Genomic DNA, 25,586 nt, shown 5'->3' with positions numbered 1-25,586 from the left:
GAGTGTCATGATCATGGCCTGAGTTGCAATATACCTAAACCTATCTGGTATTTTCTTGCATGCAATTTTCCATTACGCTTATTTGTTTTATCGAATTTTGATTATCGCCAGTAGTTATACAAGTTTATCAAAGCAGCTTCGTCAATGATGAAACGTTTCTTCACGTAGAATCTTAAGCAATAGTTAGTTATAACATAATCAAAGATTTTAATTGCGTGTTTATTAGTATAGGTCGTATGGTAGGTAAACATCGTTTAGAGACGAACGGCCCTCAAATGCCAACGGCGCAATAATTGGCAGAAAACGTAAAGTGACAAAATCTATGTACATCATCTTACCTTAAAAATATCGAAGCTTTTTAATTACAACATTTCTTGTAGCAAACTGGACGGAGTTTCCTATATATATATATATATATATATATTTCCAAGTTTCTTATATGTGTATACGATATGCCAGGTCAGAAAGGCAGTTATGTCTAACATAAAGATAATGGCGCGCAAATTTTAAAAACGGAGTTAGCTGTAAGCATAACCAATTACGGCTAAAGATCGTATAGTAGATTATAACGATACGCCCCTAGCGCCTTTCAGCCATTACTGCTTAAAATACCTTATATGTTTGTGCTAGACTGTGATATCTGCAAGCAAACATGTTACATATTTTTCAGTTGTTTATCATTTTAGTGTTTTATCTGACCGTTTTTTACATTTGCACATTATTATTATTACTATTATGATACACCATAACATTATATAAATAGTTCAATTAATTTTAGTGCGTTCTGATATCGGACTACAGCGTGCAAGTTCAATGGATGTACATTAGTATCAACAAAAATAAAACGATCAGTGATAGAACAAAGAGAACGAAAGCTTTGGTCTGCCCAAAGCCCCTGCGATTTACTGAACAATATTATTATATTTAAAGATTGAACATTCTTGTACGCCACCAATACAAAGCTTGGCTAGACATTCCTGCTGCTTTAGCGGAACTTGTAATAAGCGGTTTGCGCACCTGTATTTTTTTATTTGTTCCTTTTTTGACTTAAATAAGGACATGTGTTGTTAAGACGATTAGCGTTTAGCTTCCGTCCTGCAAAAGCTTTAGGCGTCACCGGCATATCCGGAGGCGAATACTGCAAGCCCATTTAAACGGTTTAATAGGACTGAAAAGTCCGCATACGTATTATCTTGCCATAGAAAGCATTCTTTACAAATCCAAGTACATGTAATGAAAAAAGTTTGGACCAAAGTATGATCGCATTCGAGGATAGGCTTCTCCTCGACTAAACTAAACCTGCTCCACATGTGTTACGTATAAAATATGGACACCATAACAAACAACTTGTTCTTCACGAAAAAACATTTTAGAATTAATGCAAAATACCTTTTTGGAACTAATTGGCGTTTGACCCTGTAAGCGTTCTGCGTACGTAGCTCTAGTTGGCTCATAAAGGCTTAAACAGACCCTGGCACGTTGTTCCTCTAGGACCTCTTTGGCGGCCAGAAGAGGCACGATAATAGAATTCTCGCAAAATTGCACATTGATCCTATCACGAGACTTAAAACGGCCCTCTACCTTCGGCTAACGTGTGATGCTATCGATACGTAGAGAAAAGCAGTTCATCTAACTAGATTGGATAGGGTGCTTTACACAATGTATGACAAAGACAGGAGCGTACTCAGTAATCTATACCCCTCCATAATTTGCCAGATTTCATCGCATCCTATTTGCCACGCTGGTGGCATATGGGATTGCGCAACACCTAAGCTTTCTAAATAAACACTGTAGAAATTTTAACACGCTATTTAAAATGATGTTGATGTTTCGCGCTCTGCGGTATATTGGCCAGGAACGTGAATTAGGTTAGCAGGTTTTTCGCATGTGATTTGCCGTTTGCGGTAGACGTTAGAAGTTACTCTTCTATTACCTTCATTGGTACGTTTCAGCTATTTCGCACAGACCCTAGGTTGCACTTCAGAGAAATGCAAATAGGCGCAGAAGGTTTTTCCCAACCTGACGTCTGCCCACGTCTTTTCGCTATATGTTCAACCAAACGAGGTTCTTTGATCGAAGCATTTGATATAATGCAAACCACCGCGATAGCAAGCTGACAAGAACACGCTAAAGAGATGCAGTGCTCAAATTTGGACAAATATTTGAAATGTGGGTAGAGTTTAAATATTCCAAAATAAACTTGTTCACAGGGGAGAGATCTAGCTTCTACGATACAGACCTGCCTATTATACGCTGTTGCCATCTCTCGCTGCTTTCAACATTGGAACGGCTGGTGGCCATGTCTGTTTTCTATTAATGAAACAATGTGATCCTGCATACGCCCTTATGTTTCTTGCCTTTTTTGCGCTTGTGTTTTGATAGCTACCTTTGTCCAAATGCTTATCCTCTTACCCATTATTATTATCGTTTGTTAAACGAAAATGGAAATATATATGGCGTAATTTTACAGTGTTACGCCTTTTTTTTTTTGTTTTCCAGATGCATATGAACTCAGAGTATGATATACTATCATCTAAACTTCTAATAGACGAGTTGTAGTTAGTTACCGATGGCAAATGCGCTGAGTAAGCTTGACATCAGACCGTTAGAGGTCTGACTATGAAGCTAAAAATGTCTCTTCTGAGAAAAGACAGGTGCGCTAACAATGCGACCGTAATGTTTTAGCGCTAACATATGGACACTACGTGGCTGCGACGCCTAGCGCGCTCTTCACCGTTTCCTTTGGAGAGTCTAAACTTGACCGCCATATAAATACATTTTATCTGATTTAGACTGTAGGATATTACATCTGCAGTTAGCAAAATTAATAATCCGCAAATATGATTTTTTGCGTACCATCTATACCTCAGCGCTTGCTATTTAGTCTAGAACAAATGACCCAACTCGGCAGCCTGCTAGTCCCCTAATTTGAATATTCACGGTAACCTTTCGTATTATTTATCATGAAAGTGAGTTTTCCCTGACATTTATCGCGTATTTAGGGCAGAGCGTAAAACTTACAGTGCCGGCCTTACCGACAAAACATTGCAGGATATCCAAACGTAAGTCATTCCAATGACAGAGATGATAAGACACGTACTTAAAATAAATAAATATTAATTAAATATCAAACTAGCATGGATAAAGGAGAAAAATATGGCCATAGCACGTGACATGGCAATTCTCTTGTTGAAAACTAGATATCCGCAAACTTGAAACGTGTGGTTTTCTCTAGAACATGACATTCTGTAATTCATGTTAATGTCGGATTAACCTCTGTTAACGTCTGTCACACACCAGTTGTCCCAGAATCATTTGAAAAGAATCTTCATGTGGGAGCTTACGGTGGATTCATTTAAATGAAACGCTTACAGAGTGCTTCCATAGAGCAAATTACAAATATGTATAATCCAGGCCGGCCGTGGTTCTTCATATAGTCACCCGAAATATTTATCTTCCATATGATTGATGGTGACAAGCGTCAATTATTTAATTTTTTTCAAAGCAGCCTATTTATAGCAGCTTATTTACTATATAAACTGAACTAAAATTTTTCCGCTTGTTGTATGGTTCAAAAGTTCGACTTCGCAATGAACATTAGCAATGGATGGCCTTGATTGCTCCAATCACTGCTGCATGATCCTGCAAATCTCGTGTACACCGTTACCTTGAATACCCGGAAGAGAAAAGCTTTGCTGGTTGCTATACTTTTTCATTATTAGTATTAGTTCCTTTTGGTTAAGTTTTATTTACATGTATGGCATGGGATGTCCCTGCGGTTTAGGCGAATTCTCTCTATGCGATAGCAGTTCTTGCAAACCGCTGCTCTTGTCCTTTTGGTCAACATGTTTTGATATTGCTGCCGTCTTCCGTGTGCTTGTGTCTTTTAGATCGAAATGTTTAATTTATGCTGGAACTCGTGCTCTCCTACCTAAATGACAGACATCTCTCTGGATTTTACGGATTTCTGTCGCAACAAACTATTGATATCGAATAATTTTTATAGAGAACCATACCCACGATGAGCTACTGACATAGCCTCTGAAATCAATCAAGTAAGTTTCAAGCAGTGAAGAAAAATTCTTCATTGCTTGAAATTCACATAAAACATACAGATATTCCGTCGTACGTACTTGAAACTACATTGAATAGTCTACAGCCAGTTTCAATACATACCGCATTTAGTTTTAGATTTATTAATTTATCGCTTGAGCGCATTTTATGCTCTCAGAAACACGAGTTGCGGATGGTTCTTCCTCATACTGAGAACACTAGCACTCAGGCGTAGCACGCTCACATACGCACTCACTGAAATGTTTGCAGGTATCTCTAAGGCATCACACTGCTCAGCGTTAGAAAAAAAGTTCGATCCGTCCCCTCTAACAGCAGTCGTTCAACCGAACCATACTCGCTCACCGCTACTCTGAGTCATCCTCAATCCGTCACCATGCGATACACTTATTCAACTTTTCTTTCTTTGTTTTAGCTTCGATTATAGCGTTGTTCCTTTACGTTTAACGCCCCTCCACGATCATTTTCAGCATAGTTTCTCGGAACAGCCCTGGAAGGTCAGCTCTTAATTTCTGTATTTGTTACCTCCCTTTAGTCAAAAACGCGCCGACACGTTTCTGTGTACGTGCCTCATCAGACACAAATACCACCTCCGAAGAAGCTGTTAATCGACAGCGTCCGGTTCATTTCAACCAATGACACATGGAATAGACAGTTAGTCCAAGGGCTGACGTTTGGATCGACGTTTGGACTAAATCTAATGAAACCACTACTATACATACTGGACATCGATTTCCGCATTGGACGGACCAATAATGGTTGGAAGGTAGCAGCCAGCTGTCACTACCACAATGTTTGCGCAGCCATACGGACAACTGCCCAAAACGAACACGACATCTAAATAGCTGCCATTGCTCTAACTCAGAATCACGCGCTAGTAATTGTGCAATACGCTTATAGATACGACTAGGGTAGGGTGGTGTCTGTGCAGGTGAAGGGCCACCTTCTTAAAAACTGACAAATAGAAAACCGTGACTACTGCCAGTAACTCCGGCAGTATTTGTGCTGAAGTAGTAATAGCCTCGCCTAGAGTTTTTAGATTCCGGCAAATCCTGTAATAACCTGATGCCTAACGAACAAGGCGTCGATGACTTGTAAACTAGTAATCCACAAACGAGCAAATCTGGACAACGATGATCAGCATCTTCCAAATTTGAAAGAAAATTGTAAACTGAAAAATATGTTCACCTAGAGCCTTACATGATGATTCCTAAGGATTTACTATTTATCTAGGGTGGCGCTTCTCCAGCTTGTCGTCTCAGTGTGCAAGCATATCCGTACGTCTACTGCTTACTATAATCGTTAACAGAGTTCAGGACAGTATATTAGATAACACAAAATGATCGAGTGCGAATCATCCATCCATCCGCCCGTACATTTGTGTATGTTAAATTACGTTTACCATAAAGGTTATCTAGCTAGTGCAAGGGTTAGGGTACTTTAGCTGTCACCAATGTACCCAGTGCACGTGCAACCCCATCCAGGCACACTTTGCGGTCTACATTGCTGCCAACTCCATCTTTCATTCAGACGCCCCGCTACTTCGCAAATTTATACCCTTTCGTACCAGAATCCGGATACCAGATCAGAACCAAAGTCCAATAGAACACTAAGGGGACCCTTGCCTTTGCAAAGCCACAAAACTGCGACACTTTCTCAGTGTTACATAACCACTTCACAGTCATCACATAGTAATGTGACTCCTTCAAGTACTGTGCATCGACCGGCAAAGTGGTGCTATGCAAATCGATGCATAGAGTTGACTTCGTCCCCATTCTACCAGTCTGATTCTTCGGAAAATCTAAGTCTACTGGGCTTTAGCGCACCATAAAGCGCAAATAACATCCGTTTGCAATTTCGAAAGCTATGTATCTCCATCGCGGCTTAACAGAGGATTTACTTCTCTATAAACATACAAATTCACGTCATTGTTTCTTCATCACAGTTTGTCTGGGGACGTCCAAAGCCGAGCTTAGGAACCAGAATATAGAGTACCTCGATCGCTCGCGATTCGTCTATCAAAACGTTGTCGTCCAATATACACTCGCTTATCATTCGGCTTTAACTCTACCTTAAGGTCCGTCTGGAAAGCTCTTTTCTCTTGCCCTCTTGATGTCAGCAGTGGTGTTGCTATGCTACGCTTGGCTTACGTTCGCAACCGTTCGATTTGTCTTAGCGTTTACGCGGCTACAAGCAGTGACGCAAGCTCGATATACTATAGCTATAATTCGGCTTGATAATAAGGTTCAGGATAGAAAAAATCTGCAGAACTTTAAACATGACCGAATATGTACCTATTTCGTAGCTATTCTAATTTTCTATCGTTTGTGAAACCATACACAACGACTGTAAGCAGCCCATATCACATATTAGACACGTTTCATTTCCTAATATCCTGTTTTGAAATTCGCACACCTTTTTGGTATGAAGCGTGCCTAATGAAGCCAAAACATCCTTTAATGCTGGCTGTTATAACGAACTCGATTTGGCAACCAGTTTGTCTAGTTTTCCTAGCGTCGTTCTGATCTTCTGTAATTTCGCAGTTGTTAGACCTGTGATTCGTACTGTATTACTTTCAGATCCTAATTTTGACTGTACTTACAAGCGGCCAACTTTAAAAGGAAGTACTGCGACAAAATCCGTTGGAGTGGTTGGTATTAAGATTATTTGTAGATAAACAATGCGATAAAGAGCAGAATACTCATCTCGCAAAGTCTGGATACACGGTGGGTTTAAATTAGTTTGCCATAAAATAATTTACTATAGGTGTATGTACATTTATGAGAAGCTACAGAATTTAGACCTGGTCTGAAATTTCTCGAATCTGCTGCGTCATTTTCATGATGGAACCTCTTGCAATGTTCCGCATTTTTCGGGAATTAAGTAATTTCCTGGCCATAGTTAGTTTGAACTGCGAATGTGCCCTAGAAGCAACGACAAGTTGTGGGGGACGGAATGTTTATATTGCAGTAAAAGTATTATATAGAAAAGATTGTCGCACAGGTTTGATATGAGGTTTCATTATCACGGTTACCTTTTCAGCAAGATTGCAGCTGATAGATTAGCTCGCATTTCCTATTGAGTTCACCAAATAGGGCGCGTGGAAAACATCATAAGTATTTTCAGTAATATCACACCATTTGCAGTTATCTTCCGCTTCTCCAAAGTAATAGACTCTATGCGCATTGCAATGCAGGTATCACTTGACCGTCTACAATAACCATAACAATATGTGACTGTCAAATGTATGAATCAAAATATACAAGCTACGAAATAAAAAATAGTTAGATGGAAAGAACTGCCGGCCCACAACCCGCTGCGTCGAACATGCGTTCTCAGTGAACGCGTCAGCTTCACACGCCCAGAAGGTCACCTCGCACTTGCATCTTGTTGTCGGCGAACTAATGAGCACGGACACCTCTAATTCAGGAAAGGTGATACGCTCCTAGCGCCTATACCATTATCTCGGTGCATCTAACCCATTAAAGTAATGTTGTTTTCTTCAGTTAGTAAATCTATCAGCGATATATATGCCGTTGCAGTTATCCTGCACCAGTCCAATTCGAATATTAATAATGCTGTAATTATCTTTAGCCCGCTCTAATATGCCAAACCTAAGCTTCAGCATACCTCATTGCTTTATTGCCACTGTTATAATTTTACAAACGTCCGCTCGAAATGCCCTTAAGGCATCGTTATCGATTATCCGGTGGCAATTTTCCCCTTAATTTAGTAAAGTTCTTAATTAGGGTCAATGATCCTGTTATTTAGACGAGTTATTCTACTAACCCATTTATCACGGCAGTAATTGATTCCGTATTCTTCTTCTAATCCTCAAGTGACTGTAATTAATCCGTGTTCGAAAAAAGAACTTGGCTCGATTTAAAAGTTGTAAACAAAAAACTAAATAAATGATACACGTAAATTTTGTCCTCAGTTGCGCACGCGGTGCCACTCTGAGTTAATCCAGCCCCTTGCCCGTTCATACGTATTACCGCTCTTCAATTGGATCGGTCCTATAATTTCGATACCCTGTTGCATTTACCCTGTGTTCCCATTTCTATTAATTCTACCATCTGGAAAAATTATTTTCCCGAAGTGAGGAATATAAATCACATATGCCAAAATAGTTCGGATTTAATCAACTATTTCGTAAGTGAGCCAGATTAGCATTTCGCTCCCGCTAGGTATCCATATCATCATGATACCGATGATTTTCCGCACGAATCACCGGTTTATGATCAAATCACAAAATGGTAAAAGATCAATGTTTTTTCCCCAAATTCAATCGTGTGCCTATTTTGTCTGGCTTGGAAAAACAAACAGTTTTTTAATACGTACCTTTGAGAAGCTAATCGTTAAAAATTGTCAGTTTTGCAAAATTTATATTAACTTGTGTGAAATGACAAAAAAACAAACTAAAGCAGGTAGAATTTTATAGGATGTGACTCTAGTGATAAATAGATACGTATAGATATAGATATAAATATAGATGAGATAGATGTAGATATAGATAAATAGATAGATGAATTAGAGATAGATGTAAATATATATAGATAGATAAAGCTAAAGATAGACAAGTAAAGATAAAGATAGATAAAGACAAATAAAACTAATGATAGATATATAAAAATAGATAAAGATCGCTTGATATATATAGATAGATAGATCTAGATAATGATATATACAGATAATGATAGGTAGTTGGACGCAGCTATTTTATCACGCTCTTTTAATATCTAATTCCTGTTACATCCAATCTTTCAATCATCCTTGATCATAGAGAAACTTTTTCATAGGCGTTATTCTTACTTTTTTGCATTCTTATCCCGTGGCAATCATCCGGTTATTAAAATCATACGTTCTTTATTGATTCAGTTTGTTACTTTGTGTTAATTAACCCGTTAAATAGACCTGGGATAGTTTATTCTTCAGTAATTATAAAGCATTTTGGAAAAAAAAAATCATTCCACTGGATTAATACTAAGAGTTACTAATTGCAGAAACATAAAAAATATACAGTTTTCTTTCAAACTTTTGTGTTTCTTTGTGGATCTTCAAAGAATAGACAATTGTACAATATAAACTTTTGACTAAATCTCAAGGATTCTCTGCAGTAAGTCGCCGAAAATGGTCAATTTGACTAAATTAATATCACGCTTTGCTTCTTCTTCTTTGCAAAAGAATATTTATGCAACCGGATTTATCTAGTGGGCAGTTCTTTTAAAGACAAAACTTAGACAAAAATCAAAGGTAGTTCTTATAAAATGCACGATGATAATGTGGTTTAGGTCTTTGGTATATTTATCGCAGCTGATGCTACAGCTCGTAGTATCGGTCTATCCGTCCGTCCGTCCGTGAAATTTTTATAATGAAAAGTTGTGTTTTTCAAGCTCTCTTTCGTCGGCTATGTCTGATCTCTTGTCGACATTGGACTTTCGCGGCCGAGCGCTCATCCCGAACCATTGTTTTAGTTCCGGCGAAGCCGTAAATCACGACCTGACGCCGCTCCTGGTTTTAACGGTTGGTTTCAGGGCCTGTCTCTTGCGATGATTTGACTGTGCGTCGCGTCAAGACCCCGTACTCACCTGGATAGTGCCCTGTGATTTTTTTGTCCAAGACTAAGGAAAAGTCTGAAAGAGAAGCGTGTAGACACGATAGAAGAAATAAAGAAGAAAAGATCCTTAACCGAGCTGAAGGCTTTTTTGATGATTCAATTTTATCGATTAGGGAAAAGCGACTTATCAATGCTTCGCTACTTAACTCATTTAAAGTTTCGATATAAAATCCGTTTCCACTATCTCTGTTCACCGTAATAAGCTATCTATATTGCATGAGATCACAAACGACTTCAAATGGGATTTGCTGTTATCAGGGCTTGACGTAATACGCTCCAACTGTGTTGGCCCGTAGGCCTTTAGACGATGCTGTGGACCCGCTATCCGCCATTAAACACGTAAGCATTACGACATCGACCGCGCCACATCGAGTTTACAGAACATCTATAGGCGGTACGGTATTTTGATTAATATTATTTGACACGCTTGTCGTGTAGCATTTGTATAGACTTAAAAATATATATATAAACATTTCAAGATAAGGTTGAGTAAGACTTTAACCTTGTTCAATTTATCCTAAGCAAGTCTGGCCTGTGAGGTTACATACACACTGTTGGCCACGCCATATCTCTTACAAAAAGAGTCCACGCACAGGAAAAGGTGAATTTGTGGTACCCGACGGCGTAGTGTAGGGCTCACGATGAAAAATCTTGTCAGCATATATCTGTTCCATTGATTCGCCCCCTTCCACGCATCGTAATTCATTGCACCTGATCCAGAACTTGGGGTTAACTTTAGAAGCTTTCTTTGCTGAGTTGCAAGTACGTCGTTAAAAGGAAAAGTTGCGGAAAAGTCGAACTGTTTTTTTTGGTTGAATAAAGATCTTTCGATGAATAAAATAACGTCGACAAGGAGGTACACGAGTATTGAGCTATACGGTGAAAGGCTAACACGCGTTTGAGGTAGGACGCTTTCGAAAAATCTAGGAAACTTGAGGCCATACGCATTAAGTACTCCCAGAGGACCTTCACCCCGTGGACCGTCATCGGTGTGATTTTTGTGTGGAATAGGAGATTAGGGATCCTTACCGTCGCCACGGCGAAAAAAGCTCCCTCCCCCAAGTCCTTTTCGGCATTTTTGGAAGACGTAAGCCTCGAGACAGGTACTTCTGGTAGTAGATATATAAAAATATATTCATCCATGAAAGAAAGAGTCAGCATATAACAGCTTGGATGTGAAATTTCCTTTTGCCCTAACCCTCGTTCCCATCGTATTCGCTTGCGCAGACAACACGAATTCAATAAAGGCTCTAAGTTCTAAACTTGGTTACAGTCCAAGGAGCTAGATCCTTCGCGTATAGAATGTTTTCAACTAGGTGATCTGGATCACAGTATTTCTAAAGTTCTAAAGTATATCTGTAGCTGCAAAGGCTACTACAGAAAGTGCGCCAACGACCGAAGACTGCTGCAGGTATTCGGAGGCTGATTTTCATTTTCACCACGGGTAAAAGCCAATAGCATGCATAAATCGGGACTGGCGTAGTGTACGAACAACAATGTGGCTATAGATATTTATAAATTAAAAAATCATTGATTTCAAATTAAAAAAGGTTGTATACAAGACTGACACAAAAGCCAAATGCTTCATATTCAGTCCGGTGTTTATCGGTATTTATATAATTCATTCTCGAAGTCCTGGTAAGATCAGTTGCACTATTATTCATGGTAACAGCATATCTCCTAATCTGTATCATTTACCGGCAGCAGCACTTTTTTTCGTGACATTTCGGCAGCAATTCAATTTACTGTTAAAACTCTGCTCTCGTTCCCTGTTGGGGCTATGAGCGTTGGAAGGGTATTGCCACCAAAAGCGTACGAACAATAGCTAAATATCTTCAAAAAGCACATATCTATCTCCTACTAAACTCCTTTCACATCTTCGACTATTATTGGCGGCTGACAAAAGACGTTCGCTCGGTACTATTGCTACTCGGCGTGGCTATAACTGCGCTGCCCCATTTCCCACACTCTCTTGTAGACTCGCCCTTACTCTCGTCTTGGTTAAAAGCGAGGGAAAGAGGCCCTCATTAAAGCGTCTGCTCCTCCCAAACGTCAGCCGCATCGTTCGCAGTGTTGACATCAGGCTTATTGCCGACGACAGAGGCGATCAAAATCTGCATTCAAGAGATTTCACCGCGAACATTAAATATGCCGCATTAGCATGTACGCCAAATACTCGATTAGAGCAGATAGAGTACATTACGCCTTTTCTATTCTAACAATACTACTCGCCGGTAAGCAAAATCACTACCGCGATCAATCGCAATAACATAATTCTCGCGAGAACGACCATCATCATCATTCACTGGGAGTGTTTTATTCATTATCATATGATGTACACCGACGAAAGCTCTGAAACTGCTACATTTCTGCTTTTGTTGTGTACCGTCGTTGGCGTTTGTTTATTGCAGAGCTGGCTGGCTATGTGACCGAACAGTTGTATTATCATGTTTACGTGTGAGCATTTGTGAAGAGCGTCCGCCGACGTGACGACCCGCCGTCGGCGCTGCTACGGCGGTCATTGGCTGCTAGTAACGCTGCAATGATGTTACTGTTGCCCATATTGTTGCGATAGCAGCTCACCGTGATAATATGCCTATTGTAATGATAACATAAACTAACGTTGTTATTAAAGTACTGTATTTTTTAGTTTCCGTTTTGCTTTCTTCGAACTTCATCGTACTGCTTTACTGCTGTGCTGTGCCCATCTGTAGTCGCAGGTGAACTATGTTTTATGACCATACGTCCCAATGGTACGCTATCGCTGTGGTTGCCCTGCTGGAAATTGTTGTCTTCATTGTGGTTACCTCTTCGGCCGGTGTTGCTGCACCAGTCAAATACGACCATACTAGTTTCTGGCTATCCAGCAACCTCGCTCGCTTCTACTGCTGCATAATTGGTGACATTTTTATCGAATGACTGTTAGTGATGATTTGCTATGATCAGCGTCGCAAGCACCAAAGTCAAAACCTCATTCCACCATCACCGCTATTATAACAACAATCGTCATCGTCACCAACGCAATAGCCAATAGCGGCAGCAACCTTATACTTCACGTCGTCCCTTGATTACCCCCTGCCACATTCTACGACTATCCTGCTACAGCTGCCGCGTGTCCGTAAGTATCGATGGTCTCTGTCTGTTTTTGGCCACTGTCGGTCGTGGTCGTTCTTGTTCCTGCTGCTGCTGCTGCTGCTCCCGCTGCTTCTTCTTTTTCTTCTTCTTCTTCTTCTTATACACCCCCCACCGACCGTCGCTTCCGAACCACCCGCTGAACGCTGGTGCCGGCCGACTAAGCAGCTACTACATGAAACGAAAATAAGAGAAAGAGTAGCAGTCCGGTCAATGGCAAAAAGGCAGCAATCTCAACGGGCAACCATAACGACAAAAAATTTCTCCTGAAGTGGAGTGACGTCGCCGACGTTGCCGAAGCTGCTGACGTCGACCACGACGACGGCTACGGGCGCCACCAGCGTCGCTAGCGGCGGCAGCAGCAGCAACAACAACAACAACAGCGGCGGCGGCGACAGCAGCAGCAGCAGCAGCGTTATCACAGTCCTCTGACAATTTAAGAGAAGACCGTTTAGTCCACTCAGTCGTGTATTGTTCGTAATTCGCTGTCGCTACTGCTGTATAGTACACAGCATGGTCGCAGAAAGTTGGACATGTGCTCGTCATGGCCGTTCGCAAATTCCCTACGATAACTACTTGTAATAGATGTGCTAATTCAAAAATTAACTGCAATGCTATAGAGCATATTAATAGTAACTGTTTGTTCAAGGGTTCGGAGAAACGTCTATCTATTTCTTCGGCAGTTTTGAAGAGTTCTACGAATGCCGAAATAAAGCGTCATAAGTGATGACAATGTTGTTACACCATATGTCCGTAATGTGCTCCACCACGGCGCACGACTGGCCTGCCACTGAACAAATAACAACCACAGCAAAAAGAAACAAAATGAGCTCACTAAAGTAATACTGTAACAAAAAGGGAACTGGAAAAGGCACAGCGTAGTGGAAACGACAGACAACACTCAATGGTCAGCAAGGAACTCGGTGAGTGACGTTTTCGAAATAGTGAATATCTCTTATCATATGGGTGAGTGTATGTATATGTGAACCGTAGATCTAGCAAGAGCCGAATGTCTTCTCCTCGCACAGTTAACGGCATAGAGTAAATAGATACCGAGTAGACTGTGCCCGGAAAAGTGTACAATGTGCATTTAAATGCTTTCAGTCGGGCGATTGAAATGGATTAATTGAATCGCAAAAAACGTACGAAATGCAAGCGATAGTTCATTCCTACTAGTTACAATCAACGAATAGCTGACTATTTTGTGAATTTTCGTAGTGAAATTCGTGATAGAGACATCCGAACGTGACGTCGGTCTGTGATAGGTAGCGCAATTAACCAGTTCGTCTAATCTTATATATGTATTAAGAAATACTGAAATTAGGTCAGTCCAAATTTAAGGTTAACCCATTTCTGCTATTGCATCAAGGCAAAGAAAATCGTAGTTTCTTTTTTGACCCAGCGCAGTAGGGCTAACTGAGTTGTGTGACACTGTTCAACAACAGCTGTAAATGTTTACTATATTCAAAACGACAACTACTTCGGTCGGTACAGATTCTGTTCGGTGTAAGCTTGAACGCTCTGGAGCAATCGGCAATACTCTTACCACTTCGCCTGTATCAGCGGTTGAGAATTACTGTTGTTTACTCTTGTTTAGACGTTTTTCTTATCCTCTAAGTTTGTGACGTGGGAAATCGTTAATGCAAAGGTCAGGTATGATTTGGCTAGGTGGCAGCTGTCGAACCTCTTCGTTGTTTATTGAGGCTTTCTGTTCGAAATTTGAAAAACTATAAGCACTAATTTTCTGAAAAAGAAAGTGCTCCTGTACTAATAGGTGCAATACACTGAGCCAAAATACTATGCTATATTTGAGCAGATCTTACTCTCCGAGCTTACTTTGTAAATTGAGGGTAATCAGCAATTTACTTAAGCGAGTATTCTTACGTCTTTGTTAATGCTTTAACCAGTACTCTATGTTGAAGGATAAAAAAGAGCTTTTTTGTAGTATGATTAAAGTTTTTTTTTTTTTTTTTTTCTGTTAGCAGCTGTACATTAACGTCTTGCGTACATCCTTTGTTCTTTGTATTCTTGGTTTATGTTTTCCCCTTTCAGGTTTCTTGTATTCGTACGTTGAGACCATGAGCGGGCGGGCTTCCATCAAGAATACAAGCGCCCCTGCTACTATTCAAAGATCTGACAATAGGCTACCCAGTAGACTATCTTTATTCTTGGACAACAGAAACATTGTTTCGATTCCGCGCAAGCCCTTAAGTACACATTCTATGGTGAGCTGAGCAATTTTCGAAGCCCATCTCATTGAGAGGGGCATATTGGAAAGACGGTGTGAGCTCAAACAAACGCACTCAAAAGCTAAAAGCCAGTAGCTGTTGAAAAATAAACGAAAAAGATGTCTTCGCACCCACCGGGTCTGCCTGGATTACCCATGATCCCAGGACTGCCAGGTCCCTCGGGCGTTTTTGGGCACGCCCTGACACAGGCGGATCGGCGCCGTCCAGAAGCTGAGCACAAACCTCTATCACTCAACATACCGGGTATGGTGCGAATTGCTATCTTAAATTTCTCTCCATTTTTAGACATGTCCAGCTACTTGAAAGTAAGAACTTTTTCAATATTAGGAAGCCATAAACTGAAGTGGGGTTTGATCACTGTGATTGGTATTTTTGTCGTGCGGGTAATCTCGTAGATGCAAATGCCATTCGTCATGAAAAATTTGATGGTACGAGGCATAGTACATCTGGTTGTGATTATCCAATTTATATACGCGGGGCCAATCCAATTCTATGAAAATTGCGAAAATAATTTCATTTGTTTACTTGAAACTATTTTTATTTATTAAATAAGGTGACAATTTAATCTGTTGAAACAAGTGCGAGAAAAATATGCATATTATGTGTTAGTGGTCCGATGTCAATCGTATGGAACACATTAGCATGGTTAGAAAACATGTTTTTGTGAAAGCTATAACTTGAGTCAATACTGGTATATAAAACTAAAGGCGGTAACCTTTTTTGACATTAACCGCATAATTTTAAAGCATAAATAGATTATTGAGTGGGGTGTAATTTGGTATGCGGTTTAGATAACGTGGTAGTATGGTAGTTAATCTACATTTAGTCGTAGCCAAAGACAGGAAAATTTATTCTTAAGTTTGGGTACAATAGAACGAAAGATTACGTTCACTTTGTCTGCAGTTTTGTTTCTAGTATTATTTTACATACGAAGTGAGTTTTCTTATGGGCTAATGCATTATTCGGGTTCAATATACCAGCTTCTTTACTAAGCAGCAAACTTAATTTCATTTGTCGTGAACTGCATTTGTTTAATGAAGAACTGAAGAGCTGTGAACTCCATATGTAGATCGTTATAAAAGAAATTAATAAATGTAACAATAACATACGATATAAGCCTGTTCCGGTATTAGACTATCCGTAACATGCCTGTGATACGTATTGGCCCTTTCCTTAGGATTTTTGCACCCATCTGCGGGTGCTGCTCATCTTGCGCTGCCACCGCCGATGCTGACGCAGTCGAACCTGCCACCCCACAGTCTATCGCCGGGAGTTAGTGGAGCAAACAGCATTACGACGAACACGACGACGACGTTACCTAGCGGCAGTGGCGGCGCTGGAATTAGTAACAATAACAACAACGCCACGACAGACAATAGCAACAACGGTAGTGCTGGCGTCCTCGACTTGCACCACCGTGCGATTGCTGCTGCGGGTGTCACAGGTGTCGCCAATGCACATAATCCTGGTGGTACTGGAACATCCGCAGGTGCCGTTGTAACTGCTGTTACCGCCGCGGCCGCGACCGGAAGCGGAGGGGCAGCTGCAACTGGAGGAGCGGGCGTAGGTGAGATTCGCGTTGATGCCAGCCGTTGTCCTGTCTGCTTTCGACATTTCGACGACCGATGGAAATTGGAACGGCATGCGAGGGTGCACACTGGGGAACGACCGTTTGCGTGTAGTAGGTGCACGAAGACGTTTACAAGAAAGGAGCATCTGACAAGGCACGAGCTGTCGCACGACGGTGAGAAACCCTTCTCGTGCAGTGTTTGTGGCAAGGCCTTCTCAAGGAAGGACCACGTCGACAGACACTACAAGACACACATGACCCGATGATCATCCACCAAGCATAGAAGAGCGAAGGTCAACTACGCTACAGATTTGTCCAAGAGAGTCGCAGACAGACAAAAAAAAACGGACAGAAAAAGCTCAGTGGTAATAGAGACAATGCAAGAGGATTCGCTTGTGTTAAACATGAGAACGAGTTCTGCATGGTGCTGCTTCAGGCACCATCGCGGAGTGTCGTCTGCGACAACGACTGGATACCAATGATATCTACAGATAGACTCCAGGTCTCAAGATTACCCTCTGACAGTTAGTCATGCCGTCGCGAATGTTCTATACGAGTCCCACTCTTTCTACTTCCCGGGGGGGAATTCTAATATCTGAATATCTTGGGAAAACAGTGTTATTTACTTAGAATGCACTATAAGCTTTTTATAGCTTTTCACCTCTATGGCAAAATTTTGTACGGATGTTCCGGTCCACATGCTGCTACAAAAACTGCGTCGGCTTCTATCTCAAAGTAAACCGGCTTTGTATGAGGAAACATGTAGAACAATGCTCACGAATGTACTAACTTCTAGCTCATTGGGACCACGAGCCAGAAAGTGTGACCAAACAGACACGCATACACACACAAATACTACCACATTCGCAATCGTATGCTCGAAGTCAAAGTATATTAAAAATCAGATGCTTAGTCCCTTCAGAATTAAACCCGTTTACTTCAGTCGTGTTTACTACAGTGAACTAGGTTCTACACCTGAGTAATGGATTGTGATAAGGCAAGCCTTGTCCCGTGTATCGGCTGATTCAAAGAGCATCATGATTTGTTGGAATATCGCGAGCTCTGGTATTCTGTCGTCCTAAACACAGTTTGAGCAACATTGGCTAGCGGCACACATATTCGAAGTCATTTCAGTCGGCCTAATGTCCTTTCGCTGTTGTGTTGCTGCAGGAGGAATTCGTAATGCTCCTCCAGCAGGCGGAAGTACTGCAGGTACGCAAGCCGCTGTGAACGCCCTAGTCCTCTATCGGGGCGTCGAGGGTGGTCAAGGCAATACGGTGGCAGTACGTGGTGATGGTTACCGTTGTCCAGTCTGTTTCCGACATTTCGGCGATCGCTGGAAACTGGAGCGGCACGCAAGGGTTCATACCGGGGAACGGCCGTTTTCGTGCGGAAGGTGCGGAAATTCATTTCGGAGGAAGGAACATCTCGTCAGACACGAACGGTCCCACGATGGTGAGAAGCAACTCTTGTCCAGTGTGTGCAGACAAGCGTTTATTAAGATGATCTACTTCTCGCAACACTATCATGGCTGCCTGGCCAGTTTCAAAAGCAGTTGCATTAAATCTACTTCGCTTAGCTCTTCGGGTGGGAATGTCGTTTACAAACGAATGCCTTAACGTTTCTCTCGCTCTAAGGACTCATGATTTCTCCCGAATCTCCATGATGTTTTGGTCAGTCCCTTTCACACAGCCGCATTATGGTTTATAATATTCATAGTAAGGGCATGTTCAGTTGCAAAGTTTAGGTGCCTGGCTCCTGTTACCAGTTATATTTTTCACTTAATAACTGACCACGTTGTGATAAAAAAGCATTTTTAACCAGGAAGATATTTAGAATTACGGCATGTTGCACCGAACTGTACCCGACTGTTAGTAGGTCGATATGTACTTGTGCCGTTAAGTTTTAAGAAAGCGTCGGGCGCAAAAGTTCTTTGCAGTCCAGTAAGACAGTATTCTACAACGGCTCTTTTTAATTCCACAAAGCCCGCTGGGACATAACTGCCGATTTTTTTAGGTTGCTGAATGTTATTCTAATTCGAAGTATATGTGGAATTATTCTGACCAGAGAGTCTTTCTGACTGTTAATTCGCTTGATTTCGATGTTAAACGATCAAAATATGATTTGCAGTGCCACTGGGTGGTCTAGAGCATACAGGTAAAACGGCTTATTATACGGGAAAATTATAATCAATTCTGTATTCACGATAATGTGCTATGTTAAGTAATGACGCTCAACTACAAATAGGGAATGATCTACTAGACAGCGTATCAGATCTGATTCTACTTAAATGGCAGCCGCTATACAAATGCTTTGCTGGGAACATATTCTAGCAGGAGCGAATGCATTCGAGTTTGACTCTATATTGAAATGTCCCTTTCCAGTGAGAATACAAACGAAAAATGTTGAGTATACCTTTTGCGTTACAAATTGCGACCTCATATAACCTTCTCAGTGGAAACTTCGTAAAATTACTTGTAAAACTGGTTACGCAATGAGCATTGAAGGCCCACTTTGTTATTTGATTTCCTATTTCGATGAGTTGTCTTTGCAGGCCATACGTAACGTGGTAAGGCTTGAGCATCAATCTCATTCAGCATCTCTGAATCTTTTAGCCGGAAAGTTATCAGTCTAGGCGACCACGACGACATGTCCGTTCCAGTACAACATTTGTTAAAAGCAAAGTTAAACGATATCAATAGTGGCACACGACCAGTTACGGGCAGCTTTTTATAATTAGCGACCTTGTCCGCTTTGTTCAATACAGCAATATATCTATAGGCCATAAAAAGTATTGGAACACACAATCTAGGTAGAAAGTTACGTTGGGCTCTAGCTTTAAGTAAAGTATGCACCAGAGACGCAATGAGTCACTTGTCCGTATGGACACTGTGTCTAAATGGAGTTGGCGCACCAACGAGCTGTTCCCATAAGACGCGGGTGAGCGACTTGGGGAAGCATTTTTCTGGCTTGTAAGAATCGTCTTCTCCAATGGCCTCGTTTTTCACGGGGTACACGGATTTTTTGTGGATTTTCGAGCTCTACTGTGTCGTTTCTGATCAGGTTTGAGAAACATTGGCAAGTGCTGTATATATTTCAAATAATCGTCAGTTGCCCTAATGTTGCCCCTTTCAATGTTGTGTTGCTGCTGCAGGAGGTCCTCCGAATACTCCTCCTACAGGCGGTAGTACTGCAGGTACCCAAGCCGCTGTTAATGCCTTAGTCCTGTACCGTGGAGCCGAGGGCGGTGAAGGGAGCAATGCCCCTGTCGCAGTACGCGGTGACGGTTGCCGTTGTCCAGTCTGCTTCCGACATTTCGGAGATCGTTGGAAGCTCGAGCGACACGCCAGGGTTCATACCGGGGAGCGGCCGTTTTCTTGCGGAAGGTGCGGGAATTCATTTCGGAGGAAGGAACATCTCGTCAGACACGAACGGTCCCACGACGGTGAGAAGCTCTTCTCGTGCAGTGTGTGTGGAAAAGCGTTTGTTAGAAAAGACTATGTCTCTAGACATAATAAGAAAGCGCACCGCTGGCTAAGTTATGCGAGTTTCTGATAAATCGGCGCCCTTAGCTGCTCTCGCTGATTGGGTCGGAGCTAGTTTTATCATAACTGACTAATATTTTGCTCCTAGCCCTTCTGTATGAACATTAGAATACCGATATTTCTTCGTCGTTCAGAAGCGACAAGGGGACATTGGTTGGAAGCCAAATCTCGATTGATAGTGTCAGCTTTGCACAGATACTTATTTAAAGAAGATAAGTACAGACATTTGCCTAGAAAAAGCGAAACAAAAGTTTTTCAGTACCACTTACTCTAGCATAGATAAAATGGCTCTACGTAAATTTCAGCGGCAAAAAAATTATAATGGTTAAATTCACGATTCACGGTTTTTTACACTCCCCATCGTAATATCACTGATGGTGACACACAACGTATTCTATGTGGGGGAACGACAGTAGATCCCTTTTATTTCTTTAAATAAAATCGGAAAGTAGCATACGCTATAGACTGACATATGGGTTGACACTGGTTCTTGTTATGGTACAGACAAGCTCTGTGTACACTAAAAGTCTTTAACAGCATGCTATATTGATGATTAGCATTTTACACGTATAACCTCTGTGGAAAGCATCAGCCAACGTTACCATTTGGCGAGCATACTTAATACAGCCCAGTTTTAGATAATTCAGATGTTGCAATCTAATTTTAAACAGAGCGTGTCTAGTAGCGTTAATCAACGATCTTATTGAAAAACGTAATCAAAATCACCAGTAGGGTGACCATTGAAATGCAGAAATCGTAAATAAACACATAGTTTCATATCGTAGCGGCTCATTCACCTCCTAGAGATTCGTTTTTAAAAGAACATAAAGTATAGAATAGAGAACGTCACTCTGATGGGTAATTCTGTGTCTGTCTGTGTATTCTTGTTAAGATAGAACATTTCAGTCAGTTGTCATTTTTGAGATATGTTGACAAAGCTTAATGTCTACTTTTTTGAGAAGTGTTGTCACTGAAGTTATTTTCCGATAAATAGTACATGGTATTTCGGAGTATATATTTATACATGTCAATTTTATGCGGTACGTAGTAAGCAACGCTACAATATATAAAAAAAAGACATAGAATGAGAGAGTGTAATGTGCTAATATGCGGATAAGTGTAAGACATTGGCAGCAAATGCCGCGCGATAAGTCACTATCAGAGGACTATCATTAGAATGAAAGTTGGCAACGATTTCACTTAACAATAATAACAATAAACGGGCAAAAATGTAGCTCAGTGTCGTTATTGTTTAGACAATGAAAGCAGATTATCAGCGATGTGCGAACTACAATGTGTATTTGATCGCACAAGTCTAAAGTACTTCCTATGGACTATGTGCCAGAACCATGTATGAGTGTGCTTGCTGAATTCCACTCCATCTCGGTGTATTTCAGTTTTAATACTTAGAAGTTGCTCAACCACAGATATACTCAAGAATAGTTGCAACCCAAAGAGTTTTCCCCGGTCACTGAAAGCATTATCAAGTTGCTACTGAAATGAATCGCTAAGATGTGAAAAAATTAGTTATGGTGAAAACCTTCTAATTTTACTCGTACCGTTACTTATAACCTTTTTTTAGAGGTATCATATGTATAATCTATGTAATATACATGAGAGTTATCGCACATAATACGGGTAAATATGCAAGCTGCAAAAGGTGTTATCTTTCAAAAGATGTTAGAAAATACTGTTCTCAGTTTGGACTCATAAACGAATCAGGTTTGCCACAAGGATATTACACAGCGCTAGAAATGTATGATATCCATGGATTGATAAGTATGTATACGAGTGTGGCAGTCTTACCAAAACGTATCAGATTTTAATTATCATTTGAAGACGTTAGAGAGTAACCATCAAAGCGACTCTGATTCGCCCTGTTGATTCTGTACACTCACAAATAAAAATACGATGCAGTACGATGGTTGAAAAAGCCTTCATTGAAAAAATCTCTAACCGTTACTTGTGTTTATCTTTACGAAAAATATAGCTTTGACGGAAGAAAACTCGAATACGAACGAGCACGCATTTCTTCGTACCGCGAAAATTTCGATAATAAATAGTAAAATATTGAGAAACAACGTGGTCATGGAACCGTATGTCGTAATCAAATTTAACGAACAATCTTCACTATTTTAATGTTACCAAGTATTTGCGTATTCGATACGTGCTACAACGTAAATATGGCCGCTAATTGGTGCTTTAAGCTTCACTTGCTGCAAACGCCCATACCAATTAGTACAAGTGCAATTAACCAGCTATTCGTTCTACTGTGACTGCTATTCAGATATACAGTTTTTTTGAAAAAAAAATTTTTTAAATAGTCACTTGATTATTACATGTTGTAAACATAGATACTATTTAGAATTTATTGTTGCTGTAAAGCATAGTAAAGTTCTAAATAATAATAATATGTCGTAGCGTCTTTTCGAAAGAGTGATCGAAATATTACACATAAGCAATTGGTAATGTTTGGTGAATGGAAACAACATCGTTATATTAAATTGAAAAGAAAACGTGTTATTAATAAATGTGTGTCGTTTATTTTTTGCCACAGCTCCCTTGAATGCTCTACTCCCTCCTGGGGGCAGCAGTTCTGGGGCAAATTCAAGTGCCGTTGACGTTTACCGAAGTGGAGCGGCCGGAGCTGCTGGAACCGGAACAGTTCCGTTACGTGTAGATGCTTGCCGATGTCCCGTTTGCTTTCGCCATTTCGGAGATCGCTGGAAGCTGGAACGACACGCGAGAGTGCACACCGGAGAGCGGCCTTTTTCCTGCACGAGGTGTGGAAAAGCGTTCACAACGAAAGAGCATCTGGTTAGACATGAAATGTCCCACTCTGGTGAGAAGCCCTACTCCTGCAGCGTGTGCGGCAAAGCGTTTACGAGAAAGGACCACGTTGATAGGCATTTTAAGAAGACACACTGCCGCCCTAAGTACACTGATCTTTGATCGTTCGATCGCATATGCACACTAAAAAAAAAGACCAATTTTATCATTATGTAAGCAGGTCAAAAGTAAGGTCGTTATAGCATTTTTGCCTTGCAATTATCTCGTTTTGTTCTATGCTCATAACATACGTCTGTCGCAAGTCGTTCGGGGCAGGGTGCTGTCCGGCAGCGGACCAGCCTTGCTAACGAGTCAATCATGAATAAACACACGTATATAGGTTTACGATAATAATAATCGATTTATCCATGGAACAGCAATCACAGTCAGCGCAATATCGAATCGCCATTATATTCCATTATTTCCGCTAATAACGTGGAGGTTTGTTTAGCTAGTAACATGTAATCGGTGACGGGGCGTCGTGTAGGGAGTAAACGTTATAACACTTTGTGTACAATGTCAACTATATCATACTACCGAAATCTATGGTGAACTAGTCGTTGCAAAATAATCAAGCTGGCACTAAGTCACTATTTGTACTGATTAGTTCGGTTTATCTTCTTCAGTCTGAGAAAGTGTAGAATACTCGAATTCCTATTCCTGATACTATGTAGAGATTATTTAATAAGGCAAGTGTTACCTGGAATTAGTATATGCATATAGAAGTGTAATCAGGGTGACATTTATATAACGATGATGCACACCTTGCTTGGTCTGAAAAAGAGACAGGAAATTATTCTGACACATCATTCTGTTTTATGCGCTCGTTTTATACGTTGAAACCATAATACTTAACCAAGTTCGGAATAGCAAAAATATTCTTTATCTGAACAATTACTTTTCACAAAAAATAAGTATTTTTGCTAAGTGGCGTTGCATTTTTGTGGCAGGTGTAAATAATACTTTGTACTGGCAGCAGATGATGATATATATAGGTGCCTTTTTACTATATTTATAGAATGGATTTATATAGATACACAAACTTGGATTTGATTGATTATTGAAATATGAAATACTTTACTATTATAAATAAAAAACCGGCGTTCCAGGAAGGAAGTGTTGTTAACCTTGGGCGTTTTAAAGGCGAGGCCTAGCAGAAGAAACGTATCAACTTATGGACGCCGTATTTAAGAGGGCCTGATAATGACGTCTACAAATACATAGACAAGTGGCATGCCTACGAGAAGAAGCACCGAATGAAATGATTACAAAGAGAACCCCCAGCTCTCTGAGTTCTTGCCAAGCAATTAACTAGCTGCTCTGAAACTAGTAATATATATTTCATTATAAACTTGATGTTTCGTGACATATAATAATGATGATGAAATAAATAAGTTTTACTGCGGTTGAAATACTATAACGTCAGGTCTGTCTGAAATTAGCCTTAGAATATTTTTTTTTATTTAGTTGGATTCTATATATATATATATATATATATATATATATATATATAAGCGCTGTTCACGTATAACGGAATTGTAACTATGTACGTACAACAGTCCTACACGGTTGCGGTGTCTCTCAAATGCAATTTTAGGTCGTCAGAATGTATCATACGGAGTTAGCCATCTCTGAGTGAACTAATTAACAATAAAAAGAACCTCTATTTTATTTAAAACAACACTGCACATGTTTACTCAAGGTTGATGAATTTATTATGTTCGAACTATTTCGTCTTCAAAGTTTTCAATTCTGAATGAGACAAGTTTCTTTAGCACGTATTCGTTTCGACTTTTGCATACGTCTTCATGAACTTTTTTGAGCTTTTAACAATAATACAGTAACTACTGTTACATGCTGCTTATTTTATCATGTTTCGTTTCATCGTAGTGTACTCAAGCCAAACTACGCATTGCACCAGTATTTAGCTGCGCTGATTTCTGTAATCTGCCTATACCATAGGCTGTTCTAGTCGAACTTCAGGCACTACAAAGTATCAGATCTCTGAAAATAAACTAGCACACTGAATTTGGAAACCACAGAACAGAAACATTTGGCACCGCAGTATCTGTATTACCAAGCTGCCTATTGTTACTACCGAGTTGCGTCAACTTTATTATTACTTTATTATTACTTTTATTACTTACTTTTATTATTCACGGCGTGTACCGAATTAATTGATAATTGATTGACAACAAAGTAGTGGAGCTAATAAACCAATTTGTCAGTAACATTTAAATGCTAAAGATTTAAGGAGATAAAAATCCCTATGAAAACACCGCGAAAGAAGTCCTTCATTACGTCGAACGGCCGAGGAATGAACCTGACAGTCTGAGGAAACTTTGCAAAAATGAAGGTTGGGCCCAAAGGTATATGTGGCAAAGATTGGTGTTTCTTAGATTGCGGGTTATGTGATTATTACTATTATAATATGAATGTTATGAAAAACTGTGAAAGAGTAAATCCGACAGAAACAAGCATAATCATTTGCACGAATCTGCAAACTTTACGCCAACCACTCGCCTAACACGTTTCGTTACGAATGAATGATTGGTCTGTGTGGACCCCTAACG

The 25,586-nt window shown here is 40.4% G+C and overlaps 1 protein-coding gene across 6 annotated transcripts; it reads left to right on the top strand.

Annotated features, from left to right (window-relative positions):
* Positions 1 to 11,828: 11,828 nt before the first annotated feature.
* LOC111271696 (uncharacterized) lies at positions 11,829 to 24,694 on the top strand. 6 transcript variants are annotated; one of them, XM_022852641.2, is made up of 8 exons: positions 11,829 to 11,922; positions 12,100 to 12,806; positions 13,470 to 13,743; positions 14,873 to 15,312; positions 16,247 to 16,813; positions 17,810 to 18,094; positions 19,794 to 20,084; positions 22,742 to 24,694. In XM_022852641.2, exons 4-8 carry the CDS (start codon positions 15,168 to 15,170, stop codon positions 23,134 to 23,136), a joined length of 1,683 nt encoding a protein of 560 aa, XP_022708376.1. In that variant the 5' UTR covers positions 11,829 to 11,922; positions 12,100 to 12,806; positions 13,470 to 13,743; positions 14,873 to 15,167; the 3' UTR covers positions 23,137 to 24,694. The 6 variants fall into 6 exon arrangements, with proteins under 6 accessions (XP_022708376.1, XP_022708375.1, XP_022708377.1 ...); XM_022852640.2 differs by lacking the exon at positions 11,829 to 11,922 and having other exon boundaries at positions 11,995 to 12,806; XM_022852642.2 differs by lacking the exons at positions 11,829 to 11,922; positions 13,470 to 13,743 and having other exon boundaries at positions 11,995 to 12,806.
* The last annotated feature ends 892 nt before the right edge of the window (positions 24,695 to 25,586 follow it).

This window comes from Varroa jacobsoni, unplaced genomic scaffold (assembly GCF_002532875.2).
Source record: "Varroa jacobsoni isolate VJ856 unplaced genomic scaffold, vjacob_1.0 contig00878, whole genome shotgun sequence".
Lineage (NCBI taxonomy): Eukaryota > Metazoa > Arthropoda > Arachnida > Mesostigmata > Varroidae > Varroa > Varroa jacobsoni.
Note: the sequence above shows the minus strand (reverse complement) of the source record. Positions and strands in the feature narration are given on the sequence as shown.

Coding starts and splice junctions, on each gene's coding strand:
- LOC111271696 (XM_022852641.2), top strand. CDS start 15,168: ATGTCTTCGCACCCACCGGGTCTGCCTGGATTACCCATGATCCCAGGA. Junction 18,095..19,793: donor ACACGAACGGTCCCACGATG/GTGAGAAGCAAC, acceptor TTGCTGCTGCAG/GAGGTCCTCCGAATACTCCT. Junction 20,085..22,741: donor ACACGAACGGTCCCACGACG/GTGAGAAGCTCT, acceptor TTTTTGCCACAG/CTCCCTTGAATGCTCTACTC.